This window comes from Equus caballus, chromosome 6 (assembly GCF_041296265.1).
Source record: "Equus caballus isolate H_3958 breed thoroughbred chromosome 6, TB-T2T, whole genome shotgun sequence".
Classification (NCBI taxonomy): Eukaryota; Metazoa; Chordata; class Mammalia; order Perissodactyla; family Equidae; genus Equus; species Equus caballus.
In genome coordinates this window covers 98,434,326-98,453,006 of record NC_091689.1, presented here as the reverse complement: position 1 = coordinate 98,453,006, position 18,681 = coordinate 98,434,326, and the positions used below count along the sequence as shown (strand labels likewise).

At 40.5% G+C, this 18,681-nt stretch overlaps 1 protein-coding gene across 3 annotated transcripts in view; it reads left to right on the top strand.

The window, feature by feature from the left end:
- The window catches only part of PTPRR (protein tyrosine phosphatase receptor type R), a 213,097-nt gene that overhangs the window by 160,823 nt on the left and 33,593 nt on the right, over positions 1 to 18,681 (top strand). For all 3 annotated transcript variants that reach the window (XM_023644010.2, XM_070271931.1, XM_014728657.3), the window contains 2 exons: positions 10,876 to 11,062; positions 13,654 to 13,738. In XM_023644010.2, coding sequence (XP_023499778.1) covers positions 10,876 to 11,062; positions 13,654 to 13,738 — 272 coding nt within the window. The remainder of the gene's footprint in view (positions 1 to 10,875; positions 11,063 to 13,653; positions 13,739 to 18,681) is intronic.

The following is an 18,681-nucleotide window of genomic DNA, read 5'->3' as shown; positions in this document are numbered from 1 at the left end:
ACCACAAAGTTAGCCATTTTACTGAGATTCAGTTGTTTTTCTTGAAAAAAAAAATCTCTCAGACTGTTACAAGCCTTTGTTAATTTTCAGAATTCTGAAAAAGTTGATTTGACCATTTTTGCTAGTATTCTCACTGCTTGTATAGGATTGGGTTTTTCGATGTCCTTACTCTGCCATTCTAGAAGTCATCTCCTGCTCATTTTTAAAAAAATATCCCTAGAGGTGGAAGATATTTGTCCTTTGAGGGTGGATTTGAATTTTGGAAACAGTCGAAAATTTCTTGGAGTGATGTATGTTGAAGTAGTTGATCGCTCTGAGTATAATTAGTTTGGGTGAAAAATTGAAAAATGATCTGGACTATGAAATGATGAACTTGAATTTCTTCTGTGAGTCATAAATAGACTATAGGCAGAAGAAGAATTCCAAAAGAACATTTTGAACAGTGACAACTTCGTGAACCATGTCAGATCTGAACATGTGTTGGATGATAAATCCATAGAGGAATAGCCCCTATTTCTAGACATCTTTTGGAATTAGCTTCAATTCCATCTGGCTATTATTCTAAATAATCCCATTCTTATTATGATATAACTAAAATCTTTAGTTGGAGAAAACAACTCTGATCCTTGTCAGAGATTAGGTCATTTGGTTCTGAACCTTTCATTTATTTGTGTCTAAATCTAGCTTTCAACTGGCTACACAAACTTCCAACTCAGACTGGCTACTTTCTTGTAGCATGGTTAAGATTCTAACTGCAGAATATCTTCAATATGTCCACAGCTGCATAAAGTTGCAAATTTAGAGAACAAAGGCTTGGTCAACTATATTTCTAAAGTTCTTGTTCCCAATCATAACAACACAGTTCCACGTGTGCAAGGACTTCCACAGTGGCCATTTACGCTACATAAATATGCACACATGCCTGATAACCTGTGCAGAGGCAAGAGGAAGAAGTTTACCAACTGTCTGACTTTTTAAGGAGGAAAAATTGTACAGGCTACTCCTGCTGCATAAGAGTCCTCCAATATTCAAAGTTTCTCTTTTCAGTGATTAGTTCCTGAGGTGTATGATTAGCGTTCACTCGAGCTGCAGCCGGAGGTGAAAATATCTGCTTACTGCCCTACTGTGGGCAGTACAGATGTGCCCATATCAGTTATGTTGTGTTATAGCTATATTTCATGCCATACTATTGATTATAAAATTGTGCCTTCGTTCCTATCTAAACCTGAAAATATAATCTTAAACTAAAAAGCAGTTAGATTTCCTAAAGGGCTGCAGAATTCAGTTTTAAAAACTTGGCCTGCATGAACAGATGTTGTAAAAAAAAAACTGAAGAAGCTGAGAAGTTCTATATTTTTTGAATATTCACATTTTAGTTGAGCTCTATGGCTCATTGTAATCATGTGTGTCATTTCTGGTCTTGAAAGTAAATGAATACATTTAACTTAGTTGTAATGTTCAGCACTAAAAGAATTCTTTGGTAACTGATTGCTCAAAGAGACAGAGTTATTAATTGTACTGTGTTTCTTAGAAAATAGTGTGTGTGTACGTGTGAATATATATTAGCTAAAGTTCAAAGAAAGATGTCTCATTTCAGAAAGAATGGTTCATTCATTGAGACTTATTAATGTTTCTTCAGCATCATCTTTTTCTTAACTAATTATATGAACTTGGAAAAACTGAACTTGGAAACTAAAATTAGGGCTACCAACACTTTGTTCTTTTGTTAAAAGGGAAGCAGCCTCCTTGCCACGAGTGACAGTCAAAACAATACCAAATGCAAAAAAGAGAGTAGCAATTAGTCATACTTGGTTACAAGACAAAGCGTTACCTTTTTTTCTTTTTTATGAACAAAATCAGCACATCTCCTTAGGATATTAATGCTCAGACTTCATTGATATTTGAATAAGACTCAAAGTAAATATCGACTGTAACATTTGCTGTACCTGAGTCAGCTTGGCTTCCCCAGTCCAAATTTTCCCACTCCTGTGTAACACCATCCGCACTTCCCCTCTTTTCCGAGGGAAAAGCCACCAGAACACAGTGGCTACACGTCGTGTGACCCTCACCATCGGTTGTGGCCATTCACACTTGCAGGCCAGAGTGCTCTTTCCCGCGTGTTCAGGATGGATACAGAGGGAGGACTAACGTCGACGCCTTGCCTTCAAGGAGTTCATACTTTAGCGTCGGTCCCGCATAGTGAACACAGTGTATTGGAGAATGTTGGAAAAATTGCTAAGAGGTTTCAAAGGAAAGAGACCCTAGCGTTGAGGACTGGGTCTGGAAGAGCTGGGGCAAGCTCATTTCAGGCGTAGAAAACAGGGCTGCAGGTGGTAGGCCTGCCTGGAGCACAGACCTGGATAAGGACGTGACAGGAGAGGAGGCGTTTTGTGTGGGTTTTATTGTCATATTTTCAGTGGTTGAGCATCATTCCGGTGAAATCTGGAAGAAAACACGTAGGACTCTGAGATTTTAGAGTTAGGGAAACTTGCTAGGGAGCTGGTAGAAAGGTCTGAGCAAGAGAGGAAGGGGTCTGAGCCAAATCAACGTCTGGGAGTCCAAGAGCCGGTCTTCAGCACGTCCACGCTCCACGTGTCCAGTGACTTCTCCAAACTCAGGGATTTTGAGTTAGCTTTTAAAACTTCTTGACCTAAAAGTAATCATGGAAATGCATAAACATTTAGATATAAGGATATTCATTTGCAATCTTGTCTATAATGGTGAAAAATTGAAAAAAGCTCAACGTCCAAAAATAAGGTGTTGGTTACATGAACTGACACAGCCATCTAAAGGGATAATGTAAAGTGTTTAAAATTAGTGTTTAAATAAATTTGAAGACATTAAAAGACATTTGTGGTATATTTAGTTAAATAAAAAAGCAAGCCATGAGAGAATATGTAGACTAAAAATCTGCATTTTGTTACACGCATTTATACATATAGAGACTTGAAGGACATACTGGTAAAATGTCATTGTCAGTTACTCTAAGTGTTGATATTGTAGGATATTTTTCTTCCTTTTCATTATCTATATTTTTAGTTTTTCTACAGTGAATATGCATTATTTTTTAATCTGAAAAAAGTTACTAATTTTAAAGACATGAGGTAAGAATTTTAAGGGCTTGAGGTATGAAAAATGATCCCAACTTAGATGAGTTTGCATGTGTAACACTGCTGCTGACTCTTCATCACTAACCTCCTGTCCCAGCCTTGCCTCCTTCACATGTTTATCAGCGTGTGTGCCTTAAGCTCCCACACAGCCGTGCGCACATGGGTAAGCATGACCCATGATCGTTATTAACTATTATAACCGTTCACATATTGTACTAGGCTGGAAAAGTTCACACATTTCTGCTTCTTTAGCTTTGATAATGTCAGTCAATGCTGAGTTTGATTGTTGTCCCCATTTGCAGCTCAGGGAGTCTGAGGCACAAGAGTTTAAGGGAAGGGTAGAGCGTTCATTGAAACTCAGATCCCAAGGCCGACGCTCAAAGAGCAATGTAACGAGTTCAATTTATTTTCCTATATTGTTTTGATTTTTATTCTTTAAAATAATAGAATAAAGGTGTAGTGAATTTTGCTTTGTCCTGTGCAAATACGAAAGGTCAGCTATCGCTGTATGAATTCAGAAGCGTTTGTGAGCTCCCTCCAAAGGCGAGCAGCGTTCCACCCGGGGAAGGAAGTGCTGGCAGGTAGGGAACTCATTCTTCTCTCACCAAAAATGTTCTCTACGTTGTAAGATTTTCTTTTCACTTCGGGGTGAAATTCATTGATCATTTCCCTGGGCCCAGGCCTGCTATCTTTTATACTTAGTACATTTCTTCTCCACAGGGTTTCCTTTGGGAAATTTTATTATGGATGGTCACAATACCTATTTATTTATTTCTGCTTCTAGAAATTAGTAACACTGCATTTATGTCACAATTTCACTTTCCAAGAGCTTTGAATTTAAGTCACAATTTAAGTTAGCATTCCTTATCTTCTTTTTAAAAAAATTTCCCCTCTCACCTGTCAAGCAATCCAGGGAGGGAGTTAGCACCATATATAATTTATTTGAAGGTAAAGGGATGGAGAGAAACAGCAAACCACTCATTAAATACAATTGCCTTTGGAACCTAAAGCCATAGAGTCTGGAGTTTCAAAGAACCGTGAGGACCCTCAGTCCACACAGAGGAAAGGAATTTATTCTCTCCACTTCACCACTGGTTTTTCCTTTGCTATTCAAATGAGTAAGAACCACTTTTTGTCTTTTTCTTTCTTTTTAATTAGACGTCTCCTAGAAACCTAAATATGTGGACAAATAGAACGAGCAAAAGTAATTAAGAAAATTCAAGTTGGGATGGGGCTTAAGCTCACCTTTACCATCAAACCAAGATTGTCAGATTTGTGATCATTAGGAGATTACAACCCACAAGGAGGAAAGGTTGCCCGAAGGTCTCAGACCCACGGCGTTTCAGCTCTGGAGAGGACGTCAGCGTCAGACTGACTTCTCCCACGTAGCATTAGATGTGTGAACTGATAAAGACAGCTCTGAATGAATTATGAATATGTTTTACAGAACAAAAAAATTAAGATTGGAAAAGCTCTCAAAGATCTGTTTGCTTTCCTTCTGTATTAAATTCTTCGTATAATCTTTAGACGCATATTTTTCCGTTCTCGTTTCAAGTACTTCAAGATAAGCAGCCGCCACCGACCGTTTCCCATTGAAACTTAATTTCGTAATCCAATAGTTTCAGGAGCACATCTTCCGGGACTACAGGCACAGAGGTCGTTTGCCTCATTTTGTTCTGACTCCCATTCCCATCCTTTGTTGGCTGCTAACTGAGGCGCTGGGCCTGAGGCCCCCTCATCTCAGCGGCTGGGGTCCTGGGAAGGGGCAGCCGTATCTGAGAATTAGATGGAGCCCATGGACACAATGCTGGGCGCTGTCGCCCTCCAGCCCAAACCCAGCTTCTGAAATCCAGCATGTAGCCCCAACTACCAGGAAAATAAATGCCTAGTTTGAGCCATTCCAACCTTCAGTTGTAGTGTTCTTATATTTTTAGCTGTATTTTCTTCCCACTAGTTGGTCACTTGGAGCAGTGATGCAGAACTGAACGAGTTTAGCAGAGAGTCGGGGAAATTCTCTTGCTGAAGTGGATATGTGGCCCTGGCCCATGATTTTTATCCGTGTTTTCCGTCTTACTTAATTGTAATTAGCATGCTGTTCATTGCATTCCTTTTACCTTTCCTTAAGAATTTGCTTTTTCCTTCAATTGTTTGCACTGGTATCTTTTGAATTTCCTCCCTCTTATTTGTTTTCTGGCATAAATAATAATCCGTGCTGCAGTGGGAGCTTGATAAAGGTTTTTATTATGCTCCCTTTTGTCCACCAGCAATCACGAGGCATAAAAAACCCGAGTGGTTTGTCCAGAGTTACACAACAAGGCAGAGTTGTTAAAGGATTTGTGCTCTTAGTTTCCCACATTCTGCTTTTATTAAAGGTTCAGGTCTCCTTCTATTATTTGTGTTGATTTTTTTTTCTCTAAATCTTTTAGATTTTTTTCCTGTATCTTAATTTGAATTTTGTCTTAACTTCTTATGTTTGTTTTGTTTTTGAAACATCTTTCTGATTCTATCCTCACTTCCTATCGTTTGGCTTGTGGATACCATGGAATAAATGCACATCTCTTAGTTCGGTACAGTGGTGTTTTCTCCTCTAGATCATTAGTCAGAGATACTAGTTAAAAACCTAATATTCCCATGTTTATAAAACACATCCCTTCACTACCTTATTCAGTAAATTGTGTTAGAAACAATTGATAACCTATTTGGGGGGGAAAAAACCTAGATGAGTCTCACCTTTACCATACCCCAAAATAAATTCAAATAGATTAAAAGATTAACTCTTAAAAAAAATCTAAACTTCTAGATGAATCTCTGTGTATTAAAGCAATGCAAGAAACCACAAAAGAAAAGATTGATATGTTTGACTGAATGTAAATATGACTTTTTAAAAATCCTTAGTATTTTAAGGCAACTGTAAACTGTATCTATGCAGCAGATATGTCTGAGAAGTAATTATCTTATATTTCATAGTAATCAAAATAAATACGCTAATGCCATAATGTAAATATTAGGAAAGAGCATCAATAGACAACTCTCAAAGAGAAGGACAAACAAATGAGCAATAGTCATGTGAAAGCTGTTCACATTGTCTCTAACCAAAGCATAAAGGTTAGACCGTGAGTCACTGCCGTTACCCCTGCCATTACCCCTGCCATTACCCCTGCCGTTACCCCTGCCGTTACCCCTGCCATTACACCTGCCATTACACCTGCCGTTACACCTGCCATTGCACCTGCCATTACCCCTGCCGTTACACCTGCCATTACACCTGCCGTTACACCTGCCGTTACACCTGCCGTTACACCTGCCATTACACCTGCCGTTACCCCTGCCGTTACACCTGCCATTACACCTGCCATTACACCTGCCGTTACCCCTGCCGTTACCCCTGCCATTACACCTGCTGTTACCCCTGCCATTACCCCTGCAAAATAGCAAAATTAGAAGTCAATTTAAATTCTAGTGAAGTTCATGTGACTCTGAGTGATTTTAATACCTTTTTTAAAACTTCTAAATTTTACAAATTTTCTACAATGAACTTTTATAATGAGAAAATTAACACTGCAAAATATATATGGATGTGTATTTAATCTCTTCTCTCCAGGCACGAGACACAACTAAGAAGGGCACAAATTCTTACACTGATTCTACTGATTCTATTTCCTAATTCCACTGTATTCCAAGTAACCTAAACATTGTTCACTTCTTAAAAAGAAGAATTAACAAAAGCGGAGATTTTTCCAAGTTAATGCCACCCTAAGGTAGTATTTCACAGCCAGAATAGGGGATACCTGCCACTGTAAGGGCTGTTTTGTGGAAAAGTCAATGGCTTGTGAAAATTTAACTCCACGATGGAACTTTGAGACATTGCCTGAGGTGTGGAGGGGAAGTGTCCTGGAATTGTTTAGGGTTCAGGGGAAATGGCTTTGCTGTAATAAAGGGAAATTTCCAGATAAATAGGTTATCAAGAAGGATGTATTTTTCTTTAGCGACAAATATGTAGATACGATCCATTGATTTTAAAACGTTAACGTTAATCTCAGTGTAGACAGTTTTTGAATTTTGGTGAAGATCTCTTAAAATAGATCCCTTAGAAAAGCAGAAGGCGAAACTTTGTGCGACTTTATTCATTACGACCCAAATTAATAACAGCCAGTCAATGCTTTTTGTGAGCAGTTTACTGACACTATTTGATCAATCATTGTGACAACCCTCTGAAGTGGGTGCACTTTATTATCCATTTCACAGAAGAAGAGGGAACTGAGATGCAACGAGGCTCATTAGCCTGACTAAAGGTCCACCCTGAGGCCGTGGGAGAGGCAGGCCAGAGTGACCGAAGGTTGAGTTCACGCCCTGAATGCAGTGCTCCCTCCACTTGACACTTCAGTAATCTCTTCCCCCAACAAGTGACCCCGACTCCACGTGGGGCACTGAGGAGTCTGACAAAACCCATCCAGCACACCCTTGCTTTTGGGTGGCAAAGCGGAGGGAGCTTGGGTTTCTATCGTAACTTGATTGAGTCCTTGCTCCCCCACTGTGTTTCTAAATTAGTTCTTTCTTCACCGTTCGATGAGGGAAGTGGAACCTCAGGTGGCTGCCGTGGGGACTGAGATGCCAGGTGTGAAAGTGCTTAGAACGGAGCTTGGCAGATGTTTAATAAATGTGAGTTTCCTTCCTCCTTCCCTTCCGACGAAAGTCCTTCTTCCTTACGAAGTCAGTTTCGGTGAAAATGCTTCTGTGGTTCCCAGATCATCAGAGGAGCCTCGGAGGACGACTGGCTCCCTGGATTAAATGGGCCTTGGTGGGGACTTGCAGAGGCCTTGCTCTCGGGCCTGGGTGGGGTGTGCTGTGGGCACCCAGAGCAGAAGCCGGTTCCCTCTGATGTTCTGAATTCTCCCATTTCTGGATGTGGCCAGGCTCTCCGTAGTCTGATAGTTCCTGTGACTCCTGCTTCTTTCATCTCTCCCACAGAACCCACCCCCAATTCCAGAATGCGTTTTTGTACAACTGAACTCCAGCTCAAACTGCTTACAGGCCATTTCTCAAAGTTGCTGCATCATTTCCTGCTCCCACTTTTCCTCCTGCCAGGCTCCCTCTCTGAAACAGCCCTGCACCGAAAGTTTATCTGTCACACTTTTACCCTCGAGGCCTCTTGGCCCGTGCATCCGCTCTGAGCACTCTGGATGGAAGAGGTTGGCCTGCTGCTGAGCCACTGTGGCCCTAGGTGTCACTCAGCAGGCAGAGCGCGGAGACTTCCGTCTCTCGGGCCTGAACATGGACTGAATGGAGCAATGAACTGATGAGCAGTCCCCTAAGCAGCCTCTCCCGGCTCCTTACTAAAATATCTATGAAACCAGCAAAAGCCAAATTCTTCCAAATACACCAAAAACTAAGACCAATAGACAACCTATTATCAGAACCAAGAAGGAATTTCTGCCCATTTAAAGGCCAAAAAAACCAGATTGAGAAACTCGAAAAACTGCTTTCCCACTAAAAATAGATTAAAACTCTTGTCCTGAAAGTAGAACCGTTCTCTGCTCCCCCACAACTGTTTACCTCATACTCAACACACAGCCCTGCTGATCACCACCAACAGCCACCAGAAAAAGGGACGGGGGACAAACATCCCTTCATCAGATCAGTGATGGTTTACGGGGTATCAGAATGCCATCCCCTAATCCCTAAAGCAGTGATCCAAAGAGTCAAAAATAATCATACAGACTAGAAAAGCTTTTTCGAGAACATGCCAAAAAAATAGTATGTCAATATTAATATTTTTTAAAAGTCAGATGTGAATCCAGACGTAAAATTAAGGGGAAAGTATTTAATATTGATAAAATTTACAGAAAAGGTAAAGTTACGAATTTCTTCAAATAATACAATGTCCACAATGTATAAAGGAGGGCCAGCCCTGTGGCCTAGTGGTTAGACTCAGTGCTCTGCCTTGGTGGCCCGGGTTTGGTGCCTGGGTGCTGACCTACAACACTTTGTCAGTGGCCCTGCTGTGGTGGTGGCTCACATACAAAAAGAGGAACATTGGCAACAGACGTCAGCTCAGATGAATCCTCAGCAAAAATAAATAAATAATAAAATATATAAAGTAAACTGTTACAAATATAAGGAAAAATAACATACAGTTATTATGGAAGACTCACATATCTCACGCTTTGACAAATCCAGTAGGAAAAAAGTAAGGAAACAAAAGATTAGAATAATATCTTTGATAATATAAAATAATATAATAAATAAGGTGATATATATTTGTGTGTGTATATATGTTTCAATAGCTACATAGTAAGTAACCAAACTAGTTCCCAGCAAAAGCAGCTATGAAATATTTAGAAAAATTCATAATAGTATTTGTCTCAAAGAAAGAGTCAAGAAATTCCAAAGATTAGAAGACCAGCTGTTCTCTGACTTCCATGTGCTATAACTAGAAATTAATAAGGAAAATAAATGGGCAAACAAGTTAGGGCTTGAATTAAAACTACAACTACAAACCATTTAGAAATTAACAAAAATGATATAGCATTACATATCAAACTATGGAATGGCCCAAAGCTGCAGCCAGAGGGAGATTCATAGGAGGAAAGAACTGAGAAGTTCTTGTTCAATGGGTTTTTTTGTTGTATGTTCCAATAGTTTTCCATTGTTTAAAATTAAGCTCTAGCCACTTGAATGCTTCCTGGTGAGTCCTCCACAATAAGCACGTAAGACACCATCCAAATGAAGTCCTATGCAGGGCCTGTCTCTGATCTTGCTGTCTTACTTACATTCGTTTTGACCTGTATTTCCCTGCTCTCCATTTCCTCGGGACACCAACCACCTGGTGCCGTATTTGATCACCTGACACATACCTCAGGCCCCTCAGATGTGACAGTTCTTGAAAACACAGTCTCCGACTTTGATCCTCAGACTTGCACATGCCACTTTATAGTTACTCCTTGGTTCCACACAGCTAACGTTACTGTAAGAGACACTCACACCTCCATCCAGGACACAAGGGGTCTTTGTAAGTCAGAGGAGCCCCGCTCCCCTCCCAAGAAGAAGAGGGAACTTACAGAGGAAAGATAAATTGTAATTTAGTGTAAGAGTCTGTGATCTTTATGATCCCTTATAAGTTTATCACAGAATTAAATAAACACAAACATACATATGCAAATACACACATATATGCATACATACATAAATGGTGGATACAAAAGCTATTTCTTAGGGACTCATCTAGAAGTTATAAAAAATATATTTTAAGCTTTTGAATTCTATTTCAATGGGAATAATTTGAACTAAAATAAAGAGATTGTTTTTTTCCTTTGAGCTTCCTGGGTCCAAAAAATCATGAGTACAGTATATTGATGTCAAAAATACTAGGTGGCTCTGTGACTTATTCTCTAGACTCTCAGACATAACATAAATAAAGGTGATTTGTGTTACATCCGATTGCTCAATTCAAATGCGATGTTGACTTTTCCTAAAATTTTCACTTAATATCATTAACCATCCTATTATTTCTGTACCAAGTATACCCATTAATAAATAATAGTGCATTTTCTCAGTTCAGAGCTATTTCCAATGACAACACTGTCAGTTTCCTGTAAAAAAACTGTAGATAGTTGCTATGGTCAATTATGGTACCATAAGAGAAAAGGAGAATTGGTCCTTCTTTCTGTAAAAGTTCTCACTGAACTATGTGTATGTACAAAGACACATTTGTACAGTCAAAATAATTCATGGTGTTTAAACCTAACAACGTTTTTCTCTACTGTAGACGAGGCTCCAATGTGTCTCTTACTTTGGACATGAGCAGCTTGGGGAGCGTGGAACCCTTTGTGGCTGTACCGACCCCACGGGAGAAGGTAGCTATGGAGTACCTGCAGTCAGCCAGCCGAATTCTCACCAGGTCACAGCTGAGAGACATCGTGGCAAGTTCCCATTTACTCCAAAGTGAATTCATGGTGAGCCTGCTGTGTATTATTCACTCTTCCATAGGTATTTTGATATACTGGGCACTAGAGGCAGGCACTAAAATGGCGCTGCCCTCCGCTCCAGCAGCTCATGGTGAACAATTGGTTACAGTTCAAAAGGTTAAGGGCAGGGTCTTAGGTCTGCCCTGCATCTCATCCGCCATGGACAGGCATTCAGACTAGAATGTGAGAGCTAGGAGGAGGCAGAGTGTGTAGCAGCTGGCCAGGCAAAGAAGGGTCAAGGAGGAGCTGGGCAGAGAGGGGGGCATTCAAGGAAGAGGGACCGGCCTTGCTGTCACTGTTTCGGGAATTAAATTGCTCAGTTTGACTAGAGCGTTGAAATTAAGGTGGGAAGTGACAAAAGGTGAGCCTCAGAGACGTAAAAATAACCCAAGTTGTAATACATATTTAAGAATTTGGACTTTGTCTTGTGTTTAAGGAGATCACCATCTGCCGTTGAGTCGGCGTTAGAAAGAGGTGTTTGGGAGACTGGAGATAATCCTGTGGAACTGTGATGGTGACGTAAACTAAGAGAGCAGCCGCGAACACAGGGAGAATCTATAGGAATCTACAAGAAATGGGCTTATTGGATGAGGCAGCCAAGAAAAAGGAGTCTAGGATGATACCCCGATTTTTTGATTTGAGCAACAGGGTGCTTAGAGCACCCTTTAATGAAATAAGGAGCACAAGGGAAGAGCAAGTGTGGGCTAAAAATGACGGAGAGTTTCGGCTAAAAATGATGGTGCCCCATCAGTGTTGCTGGTGAAGCTTAATGTTTGAGAACACCATTTCCACCCAGAGAGCAAGGAGATAGATGAGACCTTCTTAGGTCCAATTGCTGCCCAAGGGAATGTCCATTTTGTAAACACTCTGTATCTTAAATCAGCTGTACATCTTAAGCCATGTCTGTTGAATATAATAATTGACCACAGTAGGGTCATTTCAGTTTATTAGCGAGCACCTAACTGTGAAAAATCCAGCAGCGGGTTAGATCTGCCAAACTCATCAACTGTTATTATGTGTCCAAAGTAAAATACAGGCAAGAAGTTGCTTAAATTAGACTTTGTAGCATGTCGTCTTCTATATATGAAGACAACGACACCTGGAGGGATAAAGGACCCAGTCAGTGAGCACACAGGTAGCCAAAGTTCCTCAGTATTCTCCAGAATCGCAGGTAGGTCTTTATAAGATGAGCCCTTCACGTAGCTACTTCCCTGAAAGGAGGGATGAGGCCGACGAGGACCACCGGGGAGAGAGAGAGCGGGAAGAAGACAAGTGTCAGAAAACGGGAAGGAGCGGGGAGCAGCAGAGACGCTGCCAACCTGTGGCTTTGCCAAGACAGACCGACCTGTCTGAAATTATCAAACGTGAACATGGGTTTCTATGGAACATTCAGCAACTTTGCTTATTTTGGTAACTTGGAACCGAGAACTTATAACATTTAGCTGGAGTATCATAAATATCTAAACTAGTGCAGACTTGGGAAAGGATATTCAAAAAAGTAAGCTACTCCTCCTGTAGACCAAATTTCAAATTCATGATACAGTCAGGCTTTTCTCACGTTTTCAGATTGACTGAAGACTAGAACAATTCAAATTAATTTGTAGATAATTTCTTTCATTTCAATGAACATTAGGCTGTTGAGTAATATTTTCTGTTGGAGAAAGTTTAAGTAACAAAGATATTACTTCATGTGCTCTAGGGATAAAAGTCATTTTATTTCACATTACCCTTATCTGAGCAATCCTTTGCAGAGTTTAAGTGAGAGAACATAGTATCTGTTATGATCAAATCCTTCAATATTTGTTTGGGCCCTCTGAAGGCTGGCTTGTTGCGTCTTTGCCCCCGTCGGCGGCAGACGCTCACCTTGTAGTCTAACACGTTTCCACAGAGCCGCTTCTGCCCCAGTTGTTCCCTGTCGGAGCATTTGAGGCATGTGACATATGCTCTGACTGCATGAGAATATTTATATTCCTGTTAAGTGGAAGAGAGCAGTGTCTGGATGCCCTTCACTAGAAATATTGTATTTACAACCACAAATGGAACAGGACAATTCTAAACCATTTCTTAATACAAAAAACATCATATCGTCATCACTGAATCAACAAAAATGCCCTTTATATTTACCATTTGAGGAGGAAGGTTTTAATAATCCGAAAAGAGTCACAATTAATGTTAAGAGAGAATTCATCATAGTGAAATTCTTGGTACTGAACCTACATAAAGATTTGAAGGAGTTTGAATACATTGTTAAAAAATCAATTTTTTAGCTGCCTGTTTATGTATTCCTAGCAATTGTGTCAGAACATGATTCTTAAAGTCTAACCAAAGTTTCATATGTCTCTTTAATGACTACATATAAAGTAATCCTTTCTAGCACACAGAGCTGTTTCTTAGTCCAGCTTGTCAGGGTGCAGCTGGTGTGTTTATAAAAGGAAAGGTGTTGGTCAGTCAGAGGTGCTGCTCTGTTGTTTTATAAGTGACTTTGAAGTCCAACCCAGCTCTCGATCATAGGGCCCCCTGTGAAGATTTTCCTTGTGGCGGCATTAGATACACTAATTTGATATCATTTATTTTTGCAGGAAATACCAATGAACTTTGTGGATCCCAAAGAAATTGACATTCCACGCCATGGAACTAAAAATCGCTATAAGACCATTTTGCCAAGTAAGTTTCTTGAATTAAACAGTTTGTGTTGTAAAGCACAGGCCTCCCCAATTCACCCCCACCTCACCCTTTCCCATCCTCACAATTTCCGAAAGCACACCAAAATGGTGTTGCAAACACATATCAAGACTGATAATCACTAAAGGGGTCAGAGGTTAATGGCTTTATCTGTATCACTCTTACTATAACGGTCAGCTCGCAATTCCAGTAGACACGTGTTCTAAAACTTTGTTGTGCCACACATTACGGTCGATTGACTTTCGTGGAGGGTATCAAACAATTCAATGAAGAAAGGACAGTCTTTTCAAAACAATTGGATATCCACATGCAAAAAAATGAGGTTGGACCCTGACTCACACTATATACAAAAATTAGTTCAAAATGGATCAGAGATCTAAATGTAAGAGCTAAAACTATGGAGCTCTTAGTATAAAACAGATGTAAATCTTCACAACCTCGAATTAGTCAATGATTTCTTGGATATTGACACCAAAAGGACAGCAACAAGAGAAAAAAAATAGATAAATTGAACTTGATCAAAAAGTTTTGTGTTTCAAAGGACACTATTAAGAAAATAAGAAGATGATTCACAAAATGGGAGAAAATATTTGTAAATTATGCATTTAATAAGGGATTTATATGTAGAATATATAAGTAACTCTTACAACTCAATTATAAAAAGACAAATAACCCAATTTAAAAATGGGCGAAGGACTTGAATAGACATTTCTCCATGGGAGATACACACTGAGCTTGACTTGGTGGCAGTTAACAGGAGCAACTCGTGACTGTGGACACGTTGACGCAGGTGACCTTCGTGGAAAAAAGAAGATATACAAATGGCCAGTGAGCACAAGAGAAGATGCTCAACGTCATTAGCCACCAGGGAAATCACAACCACAATGAGACACTACTTCACATCCACATGATTAGAAGAAAAAAGATAACCAACGGAAAGCGTTGGCGAGAATGTAGAGAAATTGGAAGCTTCTTACGTTGCCGGTGGATGTAAAGTGGTGTGGCTACCTGGGCAACACTCCAGCTGTTCCTCAAAATGCGAAACTGAGAGTGACTACAGGACCTGGACATTCCGCTCCTAGGTGTGTACCCGAGAGAAATGAAAACATGTGTTCCCACAAAAGCTGTACATGAAAGTTTGTAACAACACTATTCATAATACCCTAAAAGTGGAAACAACGAGAATATGCATCAACTGATGAATGGATGGGCACAATGTGGTATATCCACAGAGCAGAATATTATTCAGCAATAAAAGGAGTGAGGTGCCGATGCATGTTACAGCCTGCGTGAACCTTGAAAACATCAGCTTGAGTGAAAGAAGCCAGCCAAAAACCCTCGTACTGTGTAATTCCGTTTATGTGAAGTGTTCCGATGGGCAACTCCATAGAGACGGAAACTGCGCTAGTGGTCGGCTAGTGTTGGAGGCTTGGGAAGTGACTGCTAGAGGTATGGATTTTATTTTTTGGATAAAGAAAATGTTATAAAATTGATTGTGCTGATGGTTGCACAACTCTGTGAATAAAAAAAGGAAACAAACCCCAACGATGGCTCACTTTAAATGGTATGTGAATCATGTCGATGAAGCTGCTACCAGGAAACTTCATTGTGCGTGACAATGACTTGGAGTCCTGATTAGAATCCCACGGTGCTGGGCGCACCCCAGGGCTCTGTTTAAGTGGCTCTGCTTTGGGGCCTGAGAAACTGTGCCTCCAGCCAACACCGAGTGATTCTAACACAGACAACACCAGGGCAACACTCTGAGAAACACGGCTGTACACTGTCTTACAACTGAATTTAGCCTAATGAAATTTACTGACGTCAAGCAACGAGCTGATGCCAGAAGCCAGAAAGAAGGAAGGAACAGTCTGTAAGATGAAGGCGGTCACAGACTGGAGGTAGAGACACTTAGATGAGTAATTATGCTCAACGTAGGAAGAGCCAGAATAGAGACCCGGCCAAGCGGTGCAGGAGTATAGAGAGGATTAATTAATTCTGCTGGAGCGGCAAAAACACTTCAGAGAGGAAGTAACAGTGTCAATCACTAAACAAACAGTTACAGTTGGGGTTTTGGCAAAATCCATAAATATTTCAAGGCAACAACTCTGGAAAGATGGAGCCACAAAGCCTTTTAAAAAGTACCCACATTGAAAGAGCAGAGTCTTCATATTTCAGTCCATTAATTCACTAGTCAAACAAATTCTCCACACTTATGGTAATGAGGAGGATTGCCGTCAATGGTGTTTTTGGGCTTCCCTCTCTGGTGGAGTTGGAAACATTGTTAAAGTCACTCCGCTGTAGCATATTTTCAACTGGTCTGAGTCCTTAAGTCTGTTTACCTAAGGTCACTATTGAGAGTTATCCAACTACCCCTGGCTGGAGGGCGTGAGGGCGCCGTGTTAGGACTGGTGTTTCTCTCTGTCTCTCTGTCTCTTTCTCAAGATTCTTCATCTAAAATTAACTGAACATAATTAGGGCACATACATCCACTGCAATTATTATATTTAACCATCTGATCTCAGAAGGATTTGGGAATTATTAGGATTATTCAAAAGCTCAGTCTTCTCTGTTTCCTGCCCAGATGCTATCAGACAACCGCTCCGCAGTCCTATGTCAGCTTTTCCATTCCCAGAACTGGGTGGATCGCTTGAACCCGGGCACCTGTGCTGATAGCTGACGTTGCAAATGATGGATTTTCTGTTGAAAATGTCTGTAGCCTGAATGCCCCACCCAGCCCCTGTTGCACGGAATGTAATTTAGTTAATGTGGCTTGGAAAAACCACACTGTGGGCTGAAAATCGTCAGAAAAGACAAACGAATATGCAAAGCTGTTCTTTATGATTTATTTTAGGCTATAATATGGGATAAGTTTGAAACGCTACAGGAAATAATAATCAGTAAATGATTACAATTTAAAATATCAGGATTGTTTCATTGTTTTAACCCACAATAAACTCTCTCTCAAGTTTAAAACTTGCCAGTTTGTACATGTTAATGAGGTTACATAATTTGGAGAGCGTTTTGCAGCAGAAATATGGAGGGCCGAGAACCAAATAAATTATAGCAGTTTCTCTAAGGACAGTGTCAGCCTGTTCAGGACACTCCAAGTAGTAGATCAAGGTGTTAAGGTCCGATTTAATCAAGTGATTTTGCAATATAAATAAATATTAGTGATGAAAACATGTTTACGTCCTAAATCACAAAAGCAATGGGAAAAACTGATCGTATATCAATATGAAATTATTTATACAAAAATGAAGAATAATAATAAGTTTTACGTTTATTTCTTCCATTGCAGTCAATTTATTTATACAAATATAAAACAATGTAGATAAAATTAAAGAATCCTATTTACTCTGGCCATCATTTCACATTTAAAAAGTTAAAATCTGGTGATGTTTCCTATTTAAATTATGTTTCCTGTTTTATTATATTAAGTACCTGTAACAGAGTAGATATGCACATAAGTGAGCCACTCTCTAAGGCAACAAGTTGTGTGGCTAAAGGAAAATATTGGAGTTAAACGATTTCCCACCTGGCAGAAACATTTACAATTTATGGCAGGCTGCTTAATCTTCCTATGCGATCCTTTCTTCATCCCTAAAAATAGTGCTAATAATATTACCCTCTAGGGCTGTTGAGAGAATTAAATGATAATATGTCAAAAACGCCTAGAAAAGTTCCCCAGTCTGTACTAGCCACATTTCAGTAGGCACACATGGCTAGTGGCTACAATTCTGGACGGCACGGATGGAGAACATTTCCACTATCACAGAAAGTTTCACTGGGCAGTGCTGCTCTACACCGTCTGCATTGTCAGTTCATACTGAAATAAGCTCAGTGGACAATGCGTTTATATCTAATACCTTCTCTGAAAGTCACAAAGTCCTTTAGCATAAGAAAGACCCTAAGAAGTCTTGCAGTGGAAGAAATGTGGTTCAACTTTGGTTAATTCGGTGTTTACCATATTTGTTTGATGACTGAACTCTTTTTTTTTCCTTTTGAGGAAGGTTAGCCCTGAGCTAACGTCTGCTGCCAATCCTCCTCTTTTTGCTGAGGAAGAGTGGCTCTGAGCTAACATCTGTGCCCATCTTCATCTACGTTATATATGGGACGCCTGCCACAGCATGGCTTGATAAGCAGTGTGTAGGTCCACACCCCGGATCTGAATCAGTGAACCCTGGGCCACGAAAGCAGAGCGTATGAACTTAACCACTACACCACCAGGCCAGCCCCTGAACTCCTTTTTTAAAGACAGTCTATTGTCTAAGTTCAGTGACCTAATTCTATATGTTATAGTAGAGATGATTTACAGATAACGGTTTGGGAAAACTGCTGTGGCGGTCAGGACCATGCATGGCGTTTAGGGAGGGAAGTGATGTGACCAGATTTTGTTTTACAAAGACAACCTGAGCAGCCCTGAGAAGGAAGGATTGGAGAAGAAGCAGCTTGAAGACAGTGAGACGGATGGGATGCTCAGGCCTGGTCTGAGAAGGCGGCCGTGGGAAGAGGGAGCCTCAGAGCCCAGAGCATGTTAGGAGGTCGAGCAGACAGAATGTGAGTGATAGATGTGGAAGGTCAGGTCCAGAAAGACAACTAGTCTTGACACATGGGCTCTGGCTGTGGCAGCAAAGCCACGAAACAGAAAACACCCGACAAAGAATGCCAGAAGCTCTCAGGGAGCCCTGGGCACGAGGAGCTTCACAAACTGAGGTTTATCCAGAAGGAAACAACAAACAGAAAACCATGGTGTATAACCGAGGGAGAGGTCTGGTCTAAGATGAGGGTCCGGGGGTCCTCGAGGTTATAGGGGATGGTTACAGTCAGGGGAATGAATTGATCATCCAGAAAGGCAGGTTCAAGTGAGTGTAGACAAGGCCCAAGCTGAATCCTAGAGTTAGCCACGTGAGATGAGACAAGCAGGA